Source organism: Orcinus orca, chromosome 18, assembly GCF_937001465.1.
Source record: "Orcinus orca chromosome 18, mOrcOrc1.1, whole genome shotgun sequence".
Lineage (NCBI taxonomy): Eukaryota > Metazoa > Chordata > Mammalia > Artiodactyla > Delphinidae > Orcinus > Orcinus orca.
Window position 1 is genome coordinate 64,655,200 of NC_064576.1, and position 14,345 is coordinate 64,669,544.

Genomic DNA, 14,345 nt, shown 5'->3' on the forward strand with positions numbered 1-14,345 from the left:
TCTTGGATTGTCACAGTGCACGTTAACAAGGCTCTTAAGAAAGTTCAGTAAAGAAACCTGTTTAACCCATCTTTCCTCTAATGATGTGATTGGAGTACCTTTCTTTAATAACACTATTCAGTGCCATGGAGTTCACTAGGAAGTTCTGATTGTGGTGTACCTAGCACTCTAACTGAGGAATATAATTTTTTTCTAACTCCTCGAGCAGCGTGTCTCCCATATTTGTAAATATCCCTTTTTATATAGCCTTTCTGAGGAAAGTAGAACATCTAAATTTTTTTTTCCATAGATGAACATATTGAGAAATGTGGATAAGAAGGAGCACATAGGAGAACTTAGCTCTTCAATTAAAGTAGTTACGTTGAAAAGCCTAATTTTAATTCACACAGTTGTTAGGACTTACTTTTGATTAAGCAGTTTTCATCTCAAATATTTATATTAAGAACATTTAATTACACTCCCCCCAAAAGGCAGTTTCTTGCATGAAAATTTCTCATGTTGAAAAAATTTCTCATTATTTTTTATATTAATAGAAAATGGTGGCTGTTCACCCAGCAGAAGTGGTCAATATACTCAACTGTTTCACCTTCAGTAAAGACAAACTAGTTGCACTTGAACTGCTAGCTTCGTAAGTATTTCTTTCTTTTTACTTCATTGGAGAAAAATTTGGAAGACTTTTTAAATGCTTTTTAACTCATTAGTGTATGTTAATGTATCAGAATTATGTTAGTAAATGGAACTCTAATAAAACTATGCAAGCATAGAGCTGAATTCTTATATCTAAGTATCTAGTGTGCTTATTACACATGGTTATAACTTATAAAATAGTGGGGCTTATCGAGTTTAATTATTTCAGTTTGTCTGCATTTCGGTGACTTGCTTTGCATTCCCACTCTGAATAACGTGAAAGGCTTGGTGACAAAGCCAGAGGACTTATAGTTGGATGGGTTCTTCCACGTTCTGACAACGTGTATTTTTTTGACTTAATATATACTTACTCTTTCTGGATCTTATTTTCCTCATTTGTGAGAATAAGGATCTCATCTACTTAGTAGGGATGTGAACTTTACACACTGTAAGATGTGTGAAAGCACCCAGCACAACATTTGAGAAAGGATTGTGATGAATGTAAGAGAAAAGGAACCTACTCTCGTATAATGTAAGAGTCTAGAAGTTGCTGTTTATTTACAGCATATGCATTTTTAAGTCCCTTATATATTTGTAAATGACCACAAAAAGCACAAAATTAAAATGAAGCATAAGGTTAAACTTCATTTTTAGATCAACCATGATTTTTAGGCATTTAGCACATGGGTTTGTTCTGTTGCCAGTAGCTCTCCTGACACTCATTGAGAGGGTATATTTGCAAGAATCTCAAAATAGTGATTTTTATTTGAAGTATTACTTTGTTACTTTCAGGTAGCCAGATAAATGTCAGTTCAGTTATTATATTTACCATCTTCATATAAACATGTTATTTACATTCACCAATTAAAACTAAATAATCATACTTTCCTCATTATGTCATGGGGAAAAGCTTACTCAGATATATCTATGTATTAAATATGTGTGTCCAGCTTCTTAAATGAAAAGCTAAATTGTATTTGCTTGGTAGAAACATTGTTGATGCACAGAATTCTCGTCCCATTGAAGATCTGTTCAGGATAAATATGTCTGAGAAGAAACGGTGCAAGAGAGTGCTTGAACAGGTAATTTCCTCAAGATTGCTCTGTAAATGGTATGTTGGTTTTCCTGAATGCTGATGAAGAAGACAGTACAGTCTTATTCCTATGTTAACTTTGTTGAATAACCTGAGTGCTGTTATGTGATGGGTTAAGAATGACACCCCAGCAGTCTTTGGGGCGGGGTGGGGGGGACACTGGTGAATGAAGAGACGGCTTGAGAGTGAGAAGCCAGCCCTCAGCGTGAGCCTCATGGGGTGTTTATTCTCGGTCCCTTGGTAGCTCTGCCATGGCTCCAAGCTTTTGTCTTTCATTTTATGTATTTAGGAACTTGACTGTTTAAATTTGTTTTGTCATCGGGCTTATTTTCATCAAATTCATAAAAGATGAGTAACAAAGCAAGATTGCAGTTTTTTAATTTAAAATCTGTAAAAGTGGGGGAAGTAGTACTTGTCCAAGCCTAGAAAACTTGATTCGTCATTTAAGGTAGTTATTTCTTAGGATTGTGATGGTTGGAGACTGAATTAGTGATTAGAAACCTGCTTGAGGAAGGCATGGACCGCTCCCCTAGGAGCTGCAGCTCAATCGTATTTAATCCTCACGCCCTCCACGAAGCGCAGGAGAGTGGAGAACTTGCCTTAGTCATAAGTTATTGTAGCAAAAGCAAGATCTGAGCCCACGTTTCTTTACTTTAATAACTTCATCGAGTTTTTTGACTAAATTCTTTAAGGCATTAAGCATTTACTACCGTAGTTTTCTTCCTTATGAAGCATTCTGATCATGTGACTTTCCCATCTCAGAAATAATCTGGGCCTGAGTCTTCTGTGGAATAGGTCCTTTAATCAATGTAAATTAGTACAACTTTTCTGAAAGGCAAACTTGCAGAGCCTTTAAAATGTTCGTACCTTTTGACCCCAAAATTCTATTTCTAGGAATTTATACTAAGGAAATAAATAGAAACATACACATTCATATATAAGGGCACTCACCCTGGTACTATTTATAATAGCCAAAAATTGAGATGATTTTTAGGGTTGGCATGTTTAGTACGGGGCTGGATTATATAGCTAATAATATCATATATACCTATAAAATACAGCATATATATATTTAACTTGATATTCTTATACAGTATAGATCCATTAGAATATATGTCACCTATTACAGTGCTTTTCATTCCTTTAATAAATATTTATTGAGCACTAATTCAGTATGTGTTAGGCACCATTTCAGAAGCTGGGGACACAATAATAAATAAGCTAGACCAAGATCTCATCCTTCAGTATATCTCATAATTATGTAACATTATGTTGAACACTGGTACCCAGAGAACTCTTACTTTTTCATCAGTATAGCTCTTTGGACACCCAGTGTCCCATGTTGTTGTTTGTGTTTTATCCACTAAGTTATGTAAACTTCTTCAGAGTGGAGACCGTGTCTCTTTCATGGCTGTGCTCTCTTTGCCTTACCTGTAATGTGAGCTTGGTGTTTATTGAGTTGGACAGTGTTATTTCTTGGTCGTTGGAGAAGTGAGACATATCAAACAGTAAATGGACTTCTTTGCACACAATTTACAAAATCCATTGTGACGATATCTTTGTATAGGAGTCTTATCTGTGACATTAAAAACATTAATACCATTTAAATAATTCCATTAAATGAAGTGATTTTACATATTAATTTTGGTCATGTTCACCAGTGGAAGTGCTGATTGATGTATGAACAGATTGAATGTGATGCTCTTCCTTAATTCATGTTATTTAGCAGGGCTTCCCAACATCCAGAATACTTAATTTGTGAGTTTATTTGATTTTTTTTTTTTTTTTTTTTTTTTAAACTACCCTCTTCTTTGTTATTTTACAGGCTTTCAAGGCGGGCTGCAAAGCTCCTCATGCTATGATATCTTCTTGTGGAACAATCCCAGGAAATCCATATCCCAAAGGAAAACCTAGTCGCATAAATGGAATTTTCCCAGTAAGTGTACTTTTGTGGCTATATACAAAACCTCTTCATATGAAATTGAGCATAGTTAATGATATTTAAAGAAAATGCCAGTTGATGGTGTGTCTACAAAGGAAAGGGATTTTGCTATGTCAGCAACGTAATTCATAGATTCACTACTAAATGAAAGTTCATACATAAGCTGTATTAAACTATTTGCGTAAAATGTAGAGAAGAACAAGCCAAATGGAAAAGAGGATGATTTGGTTTTATTTTTCCAAGTATTTTAGAAGCACTGATTTACATGTAGTAAAGGAGTATTTCTCAAATTCTCGGTATTCTGCAGACAGTTTCACAGTTAAGTGTGTTTGGGAAACTCTGAATGCAGCGTCTCCTTCCTGGAGAATCATGTTGCATAATAAAGGCTCTGAGAAGTCCCATAAGAAATACACTTGTTTTTGTATCACCCAGTGTTCCTCAGAATTCTTTGTGAAATAATTTTTTCATAGAATGGTATATTTTTATTGCAGTGTGACAAATAACCTTAGAACTTAGTGGACTGAAACAGTAAACATTTAGTATCTCATGCAGTTTCTATGTATCAGGAATCTAGGAAAGGCTTAGCTTTGTTCTGGCTCAGGGTTTCTCATGAGGCTGTAGTCATCTGATGGCTTGATTGAAACACAAGCCTAGCTTCCGAGGTGGCTCACTCACATGCCTGGCAAATTAGTGTTGTTGTTGGCAGGGGGTCTTTGTTCCTTGCCATAAGGACTTTTCCTTAGTGCTGCTTGAGTACCTCCTGACATGGCAGCCGACTTCCACCAGAGCAGATAGTCCCGGAGAAGGCCAGCGGAAGCTGTGTTTTCTCTTATCACTCAGACTTGGGAGTCAACGGCCATCATTTCTGGAATATCCTATTTTTTATACAGGTCAGTCCTGTATAAAAGGACTGGAGGGCTGCACAAGGGCAGTAGGAGCTGAGGGTTGCTGGGGGCCACCTTGGAAGCTGGCTTCCATACTAGTATGTACCATTTAAAATACATGCTATCGGGGGGACACGTTGTAATAGGGTGTCAACTTATTTTGATCTGTTAATTACAGCAGACTTGAATGAGTCAGTATAAGCTATCACACTTACTGCTTATAGAAAACACCATTTTTTATTACTTATTTTCAACTGTAATACAAGAACTCTTTTTGATTCTTTGAGCGTTACACACTGTAACACTGGAGGTCTGTCTCTGGTTGTTCCTGTTGCACAGAGAAAAAATTAGAACGTACTTTTTTTTCTTTTTAATAAAATTATTTATTTTTATTTATTTTTATCTTTGGCTGTGTTGGGTCTTCATTGCTGCACGCGGGCTTTCTCTAGTTGTGGCGAGCGGGGGCTACCCTTCATTGCGGTGCACAGGCGTCTCATTGTGGTGGCTTCTCTTTGCTGCGGAGCACGGGCTCTAGGTGCGTGGGCTTCAGTAGTTGTGGCATGCGAGCTCAGTAGTTGTGGCTCGTGGGCTCTAGAGCGCAGGCTCAGTAGTTGTGGCTCATGGGCTTAGTTGCTCCGCAGTACGTGGAATCTTCCCAGACCAGGGCTCCAACCCGTGTCCACTGCATTGGCAGGCAGATTCTTAACCACTGCACCACCAGGGAAGCCCAAAAAAATTAGAACATACTTTATCCTCTTCTGTCATCTCCATGTGCATTGTGTGTTTCCTTCTACCTCTGTACATGTTATGAGGGTTCTGTGGCAGAGGAGGGTCGAGGACTTTGTCAGCATCAGGCAGCCGGGGCAGGATTGGGTTTGCAATCCAAGTCCTTAATCTCCTGCCAAGTTACATCCTTTTCTGTGTAATACAGTGGATGTCTTGTTTTGTTCTGTTTTTGCTTTTGGGTTTGTTTGGGTTTTTTTTTTTTTTTTTTTTTTTAATACACACTTTATTCTTTTTTTTTTTTTTAAAGGATGTTTGCAGATGTAATTATTATTTTATTTATTTATTTTTGCTGTGTTGGGTCTTCGTTTCTGTGCGAGGGCTTTCTCTAGTTGTGGCAAGCGGGGGCCACTCTTCATCGCGGTGCGCGGGCCTCTCACTATCGCGGCCTCTCTTGTTGCGGAGCACAGGCTCCAGACGCGCAGCCTCAGTAGTTGTGGCTCACGGGCCTAGTTGCTCCACGGCATGTGGGATCCTCCCAGACCAGGGCTCGAACCCGTGTCCCCTGCATTAGCAGGCAGATTCTCAACCACTGCGCCACCAGGGAAGCCCTGTTTGGGTTTTTTTAAGTCTCAATTATCTTTCCTTTTTCTTTTTTTTAATAGGGAACCCCTTTGAAGAAAGATGGTGAAGAGTGTACCAACGAAGGCAAAGGAATAGCTGCACGGATTCTCGGACCGTCCAAACCAGTATGTTTAGAAAATAAATGATGGAACAAGTCTTAACTCTTACATTTAGTTTTCTGTCTATTCAAGGCATAAGTTTCATTTTTGTGTTGTGAAGCTTAAAGTATACTAGAAACTCTAGGAAAGGGAATGGCCTAGGGAAATATAGTAAACTTGTTTAACAGTGTTAAGGGCCCTGTTGAGGTTTAATAGCTTATTTTAAAGGTAGACCAGATGAACTGTTCTTACTTTTTGCTACAGCCACATTCAGCTGTTTGCTTGGAGATGTGGAGTGCGGAGAGTTCACTTTAACGAAGGTTGTGGTTTGGTGGCTGAATTAGCATTAGTGTTAGCGAAGTAAGAATGGAGCTAGGAGGCGGAGAGTATTTTCAAGGGAGTGGTTAGAAAGATTGATTGGAATATGAACTGAACAGGAGAAGAGAAGCCCGTGGGTTGAAGGATTGTTGGAGTTGACGTACTGGAGGCCTCCACACAGCCACTCTGCAGTCCCGCCTCCCCACCTGCCAAGAACTCCAGTGGCAGTTGTTTATAGCAAGGTAGTCACAGATCATAGCCCTCGTGCAGGACTAGTACCTCATCCAGGGCTGCCGTTATGAGCACTAGAGAGAGTCTGGGTCCCTAACCACCAGTGGATCCCCTCTGCTGCAGGAGTGTGAGTGCCAGCCGCCTCGAGTGGGTGTGCGTGCTCTAGCATCCTCTCTCTCTGTCTCTGTCTTTCTCTCTCTCTCTCTCTGTAGTTAAAAGTACAGCATGTGGCCTATCTTTGGATACCTCCGGTTCTCTGGAGATCAACCCTTTGAATGTTCCTTGTTACTTACATAAGTTCTATCAACTCTAAAATGAAAGATTTGTGGATTTCAAAAGGCAAAAAGACTAAGTTACTGAATTCATAATTCCAGTCTACGTTCTACTAGAGTTGTCAGAACGCCAGATGCTAAAGGAAATAGTGCTTTTTTCTTCCAAAAGGAGAAAAGAGGGTAAGAATGATAAGATGAATTCTCAGGAGGATGTTGGAAGTTCTTGAGTAGCTGTTCCATAGGAGGAGATAGGAATTCTTGGATTAATATAGACTGGGTCAGAGAAGAATCTGCTGTCTAGGATAAGGTTTGGCCCTTCGCTGGAGATGATTTACAACTGAAATTAAAAAATAAACACCTCCACAGCAGTCTTTGGTAGGATCTATCTTTGGAATTTAATAGGAACCACATTTATTAAAGCCATTTTCCTCATTTGTACCATGTATTAGTGCAGTGGCATTTGATATGCTGGGGCATTTTTGGCCTCTTAGGCCTAAATGTTTTGAAAGACAAGTTGTAGTTTGTTTTGCCAGGAGACAGCTTACTTGATTTTCTCCTAACTGCTGTATTTTCCCCCTCATTTAGCCTCCTTCAACATACAATCCACATAAACCCGTTCCTTATCCGATACCTCCATGCCGGCCACATGCAACTATTGCACCAAGTAAGGCGCTCTTTCAGACTTTACTTTTTTTTTCTTTTTGCTCTTTATTAAGTTGAAAGTAAATGTTGATATATGTACTTTGGAAATCTGGAGCACTTATGAAATATGCTGTCATGAGCTTTATTTTGCCGTGTGTCTTGGTCTGCAACAATGGAGAAGACAGAGTTTATTTAGGATATTTTCCTTTTGATAAATTAATTGTATATTACTTCTCATCATTAATTATTTTTATGGGTTTTTGATTATGGGTAAATCATCTTGAATCCCTTTTTGATAGTTGGTATTCAGAGGCATCATTAATGCATTTAACTTAAAAAGGCCGAGTGTGTCTACTTGACAGAAAAGGCAGATAATTTAAATCTGGCCGGTTCTGCCCACCATGCCCTGCAGTGAGTTATGTCTGGAGTGAGCCTGCAGTGGGAAATAGAAGTCTCTGGTTGTCTCATTTGATCTCACTTTTCACTCAACCATAGACCCAAATCTCTGTGTAAAATGCAACTGTACTATATAACGGTTTTAGAAATAAATTAGATAGCTGCGTCAATATAGTTTGAACTCAGAATGATGCTAAATTTTATATATTTTTTTCTATTATCTTTTTATTTTAGGTGCTTATAATAATGCAGGTCTGGTACCATTAGCCAATGTCATAGCTCCAGGTGTGCCCCCGCCACCTCCATATACTCCTAATCCAGTAGCAGCAGGTAAAATCATGTCGTTACGGGGTATTAACAGTCAATAACTTGTACATGGTACACTTGGAGGGGGCAGTTGTGGGATGCGGTGGTATCCTAACAGGGAGCACAGCCCCGGAACATGATGATGGATCTGAGTGCAACATACAGGTTCCACTAAAGCAGCCTCGGCCCACATGTGTGAACACGAGCAGGTTGTAGAAACAAGAACCATTCTTCATGAGCAGGAAACTGACAGGCTGCGGAAAAGCATCACCGACTTAATGCGTGTCGCCATTTGGGCACATTCTGTCTGCTGTGGGAAGGAAAGGCTTGTAAGAAGGTGCTCAGAAGGGCTGGACCTCCCCAGCATATTCCAGTTCAGCCTTTTTCTTTGGGCCCATTGGGAATACGGGATACGAAGTGTAAATATTTTTCTCTATCTTGTCAAATTGTTTTCCAAAAAGACTGCACCTGTTTATACCTACCAGTGAAGGTATGTGAGTGTAGGGTTTCTTCACCCCCTTGCAAAAAGGGATATTATCAATTTGGGGCTTTTTTTTTTCTTTTTTACTCTTGCCAATCTGATAAGGCTGATTTAGCTGCTTTCTCCTTTTGTCTGTCTTTTACAAAAGTTTAATTTTTATTTCGATCAGTTATTGTTTATTTGACTCTCCTGAATTTTATGTCTTGTTTAGGAAATCCTTTCCCATTTCAACATTGTGACATCTACATTCTCTAATTACTGTAGTGATTCTTTTTAAACGTAGAGCTTTTCATTCACTTGCCATTTATTTCTGTATATGTGTAGGGTAGGGATAGAACTTAAAGTAAGTTCTGTGTTAATTTAATTCTGCCCTTCCCAGAGACTCAAAGTTACTTTCTAGTGTTTAATAAATTCTTTTTTTCTAGCCAGAGTGGCTCCGTTGTTTGCAGCTGAGTACTCTGACTAAAGTTGCAAAACATTTTTTCCAAAATTTGTCATTTTATTTCTTGCCCTTGTTTATGGTACCTCTTGCCCTTAGAGTTTTACATTTTTGCATAGACAGATAGAGGCTGTGAAAGAAAAGCTGGAACCAAGTTACCTTAGTTTAGAAATTCTTAACCCTAGGTAGTCCAGATAATTTAGGCCTTGTAAGATTCCTACTCCCTCTAGAATTTATTTTCACATAGGGGTGAAATAGAGGTTCATCTTAATTTTTTTTGCAGATGGTAGTCAGTCCATTCATGCCAGCAGTCTTTATTAACTAATCTGTTTTCCCTGGTGATTTGAAATAATACATTTATCTTAAGTTTTCATTTACACACATGGCTCTGTTCTGGGTTGTTTTTTTTTTTTTGCAGTACGTGGGCTTCTCACTGCTGTGGCCTCTCCCGTTGCGGAGCACAGGCTCCGGATGCGCAGGCTCAGCGGCCATGGCTCACGGGCCCAGCCGCTCCGCGGCATGTGGGATCCTCTCGGACCGGGACACGAACCCGTGTCCCCTGCATCGGCAGGCGGACTCTCAACCGCTGCGCCACCAGGGAAGCCCTATTTGGGTTCTTTATTCTGTTCCAATCTAGTGACTTTATGTTGTGATGATACCATATTGATTAGATTAGCAGATTTATAGTATATTCTAACATCTGATAAGGCTGGCTTTCTCTCACTATATTTTCATACTTTTCTTATCCATTTTTGGAAATTGGTTCTTCCATCTGAACTTTAAGGTCATTTTATGCAGTTAAAAAGAGTTGAGGGCTTCCCTGGTGGCGCAGTGGTTGCGAGTCCGCCTGCCGATGCAGGGGACGCAAGTTCGTGCGCCGGTCTGAGAAGATCCCACATGACGCGGAGCGGCTGGGCCCGTGAGCCATGGCCGCTGAGCCTGTGCATCCGGAGCCTGTGCTTCACAACGGGAGAGGCCACAACAGTGAAAGGCCCGCGTACCGCAAAAAAAAAAAAAAAAAAAGAGTTGAATTTATAGTTACATAGTAATCTGGGGATACTTGACATTTTTACGATATTAAGTTTTACCATTCAATCATATGTATGGCTTTAAATCCTGTCAAATGGTAGTGTTTTTCCCCCAGGCCTTGTAAGAAGTTTTTTTTGTTTTTTAATTGAGTTATAGTTGATTTACAATGTTGTGTTAATTTCTGCTTCTTTCAAGAAGATTTTGTTTTCTTCATACAGGTTCTTTGCCTTAGGTTTGTGTCTCAGGATTTTAGAGGGTTTGTTTTTGTTTGTTTGTTTTTGTTACAGTTATAAATGGATATTTTATTTCTAGGTACTTACTACTGATTCCCTATTATACTTTTTTTTTCTTGAAAGTCTCTTGAATTTTCTGGATATAAAATGTCAGCTGACTTACACTTTACTATAACTTCTTTCCCTCTGGCCTTATTGGGTATTGACCCTTATTGGGTCCTCACTCCTTTTCGTTTTCATTTTTCAAAAGTGTTTTGCCTGTATATTTTCAAATTTCTTTTTTTTAGAGTATTGTTCATTTGGCTTTGTTTGTTTAGTTGTTTTGTAAATTATATATAGCTGGAATCTGAGTTTTTAAACCAGTGGGGAAGAGACTTAATAGGAATTTCTGATAATCATAAAAATTACATATTTGTTCTTAGTCCTTCCATTTTATTTTTGTACTCATTATTATTCTTTTATCCTAGTTTTTAATTTTCTTTATTTTTGTTTACTTGGATTAAATTGCTTTTTAATTTTTTAACAACTTTTGTTTCCTTGCCCCTACCCAAGCTTAGAATTTCTGTCTTTAATATCACTAGTGACTGCCTTCATATTCTTAATGGTTGTCAGTGTACAGAAATTAAAAACAGCTGTCCTACGTTCCACGATTGGCTTCCTTACTCCCTCTCTTTTTTCATCAATTTGTGTATTTTGATGGACTACTATACATTTTTCTTTCTGTGCCTCTGAACTCATGGCTTAACTGTTTCTTCTATGATGCCCTGTCCTCATATACTCATTCTAATTTTCATCTAGTAGAAAATTTCTCTAAGTAGCTTTTTCAAAAAGGGTGCATGTGTAGGGTTGTAGATGAGAAACCCAATTCCCGTTTTCTTTTCTTTATTAGAACTGTAGTCTCTTTCTATAAGCTTACAAAGAAAATATTCCTTATCTTCAGAGTTCATAAATGTCTTTAATCTTGGTGTTCAGATATTTTGCCAGGATATCTAGGTGTGGATCTTATCGTTGATCTTTCCTGGAACTTTTTAAGCCCTGTGGATATGAAAACTCAAGTCTTTAAAGCTTAGGAAAATTTTGTTCTTATATTTCTTTAATTAATGCTTTTTCATCTGTTCTTTTTTTCTCCTAATACTCTTCTTTTGTACTGTATTTATTTTAAGTCTCTCAGCTATTCATTTATGATACTTTTTTTTTGTATTTTTGCCATTTTAAATGGAATTTTTGTTTATTTTCAACTAAGTAATTTAGCTTTCAGCAATGTTATTTCTAATCTTCATCATTCTTTGCATTTATTAATTTGGAGTTAGATTTTTATATCTAAAGTCTTCATCTTCTCTGCTTGCAGTTTTTTCTTGCAGTATTTTGTATATATATGTTCTTAATCTGCATTACAGGATTTTAAAGTTCTTTTTCTTTCTTTCATGGACTCTCCGTTGATAGACACCATCTGTTCAGTCGTTTATTTATACTAAGTCCCTTAAACAAGCTGTGATCATTTTTGCTCACCATGTCAGGGCTTGGGGGTTCCCTTTGCACCTTATGGCTGTCACACTGTTGGTTTCTCGGGCAGTTATTGTCAAGCCATGCGAGGTCATTTTTTTCCATTGGCATCTTTGACCTGTTTGGTTAGACAGGTCCTTTCCCATGGGGGTGGGGAGGAGTGTGCTTTAGGTTTTCGGTCTCACAGGATTCAAGCCAGCCTCAACTAGGGTAGTTCTCCCTGACACCTCCTAGCGTAGGGTCTTTTCCAGAACAGTACAGCAGTACAGCAGTACAGCAGTACAGCAGGTAGGCAGAGCCACTTTCCTTCAGTTTGCTTTGTGATCCACATGGCTCGTGATTCGGGCTCCTCCGACGGCAGTAGATTCTGCCCTCAGCATCCACCTTCCACTTGCAGGCCTCCTCCCTGTTGTAGGCACTGGTGCCCAGCAGTGACTGTCGGCCTAGCCAGTGACAGTGGCTCGTCATTGCCCTCTTGCTGCACTTTCTCCTAGATGGCACACTCAGGCCATCATCTTTCCCCAAAGTTTTCGTAAATGTATCTGTAAAGTAACAGTGTTTGCTTAAAGCCTGCTAAGTTAAGGAGGAATGGTGGGAATCAGTTGCTCATCATCCTAGCAATCTTCATATAGTTACTATGATTTTTGTTTATTTTCTTTCTTTTTCTATAGGCATATGTTGTTTTCCTAACACAGTATACATACATATCCTGGATTTTTCTTTTTTTGACCCCAGTCTCTGATTATTATGATGGTGAATAATTTGTTTAAAGCTTGAAATCAACTTTTATTTATTTATTTATTTTCACATAGAGAATGAAGACCTTTCCAATCAGTCAAAACCTACACAGAATCCAGGTAAGTACCAAATTTGATCCAGAGATAACTGATGTCTGTCCTGGCTGCCTGCTCTGTTATTCACTGAGATCAGTTTGAGTTGAGTGTATTTGTAATCTTTATGCTTTAGGGAAAGTTCCTGGTTAAAAAATTTAACTAATTGATACTTGCTGAAAGTGGCTTAACGGCAGTACATTTTATACACACAACATGAAATGCACATCCTCACTGGGTTTAAAAATAACCATATGCCTTTGCATCCTGTTTGTAAAACTTCCAAGCAATCAAAGTGCTAGGTGGCATTATATCTGCATTCACTTTATATTATGTGATATTTGAAGCCTCATTTTTTTAAATATATGAACAATTTCTTTTTGATAAAAACCCTTTTTGACAAATGTTATGTCAGATATACCTTTTAGACTTGATTATTTCAATAAGTATTTGGGGTAGTGTAATTTAATATAAGAAAAGAAGAAAGAATTTAATTTAAGAAAAGAAGACAGGGCACCAGAGCAGAAAGTGGAGTTGGAAGAGGAAGGTGAGACGTGGCCCCTGGTGCCTGCAGGTGGCAGCAGCACTGTATCAGTTTATTCTCCCCCTAGTAGAAGATACGCGTGGTCAGGAAAGAGGTGCTTTCTGCTGTGAGACAAAACCTGCACCAGTTCTTGTGTAGCAAAGTAGCACATGAATCTGATCGTTATGGTGCATGGTTAGGAGTCTCGGTGGGAGAATTCCATTCCCTAAGAATGTGCCGAAACAGTGCTTTTTAGCTGGTAGATTCTAAGGAGGTAGCATAGCAGGGTGGCAAGGACACCGAGATGTCAGGACATATAGTTTTTGATCCTGGCTCTGGCACCACCCAGCTTTGTAACCTTGAGCAGCTTATGTAGTTTCTATGAAAAAGAGATTAAGGAAACTTCAGCCTTTACGATCAGCTTCATTAAAAGATTTGTTTCTGGGCTTCCCTGGTGGCACAGTGGTTGAGAGTCCGCCTGCCGATGCAGGGGACGCGGGTTCTTGCCCCAGTCCGGGAAGATCCCACATGCCACGGAGCAGCTGGGCCCGTGAGCCATGGCCGCTGAGCCTGCGCGTCCGGAGCCTGTGCTCCGCAACGGGAGAGGCCACAACAGTGAGAGGCCCGGGTACCGGGAAAAAAAAAAGATTTGTTTCTGAGGAGAAGCAGCAGATTAAGTGTCATAAGTTATTCCTTTGTCATTCCTTTGTTAGGAACAGCACACTTTGTTTTCCTTTGCTGTTACATTAGCATGATTAAGATTTCTTTTTGAACCATATTAAGAAACAAAAATAAATACAAACTAGTATAATGCTTAAGTGCGAGGGTCTCATAGACCTGGGTTCAAATCTTGGTTCTACCACTTCATAGCTGCATGACCTTTTTATCATCATCATCATCATCATCATTACTGTGATAAGGTCTCACTTAATGAGATCTACCCTCTTAACAAATTGTTATGTACATAATACAGTATTGTTAACTGTAGGCACAATGTTGTGTAGCTGATCTCTAGAACTTATTCATCTTGCATAACTGAAACTTTATATCCTTTGAACACCACTTAATAGCTGCGTGATCTTTTAACAGGTTGCTTAATCACATCAGGGCTGAGATTGCCCATCTATAAAATAGGGGTGTTAGTGCCTATC

The 14,345-nt window shown here is 38.9% G+C and overlaps 1 protein-coding gene across 1 annotated transcript in view; it reads left to right on the forward strand.

The window, feature by feature from the left end:
- PROSER1 (proline and serine rich 1) overlaps nt 1-14,345 on the forward strand; it is a 28,973-nt gene that overhangs the window by 8,034 nt on the left and 6,594 nt on the right. Inside the window, exons 4-10 of the mRNA XM_004282244.3 lie at nt 534-628; nt 1,616-1,709; nt 3,546-3,656; nt 5,935-6,018; nt 7,398-7,476; nt 8,085-8,180; nt 12,654-12,698. Of these exons, the coding sequence (XP_004282292.2) occupies nt 534-628; nt 1,616-1,709; nt 3,546-3,656; nt 5,935-6,018; nt 7,398-7,476; nt 8,085-8,180; nt 12,654-12,698 (604 nt within the window). The remainder of the gene's footprint in view (nt 1-533; nt 629-1,615; nt 1,710-3,545; nt 3,657-5,934; nt 6,019-7,397; nt 7,477-8,084; nt 8,181-12,653; nt 12,699-14,345) is intronic.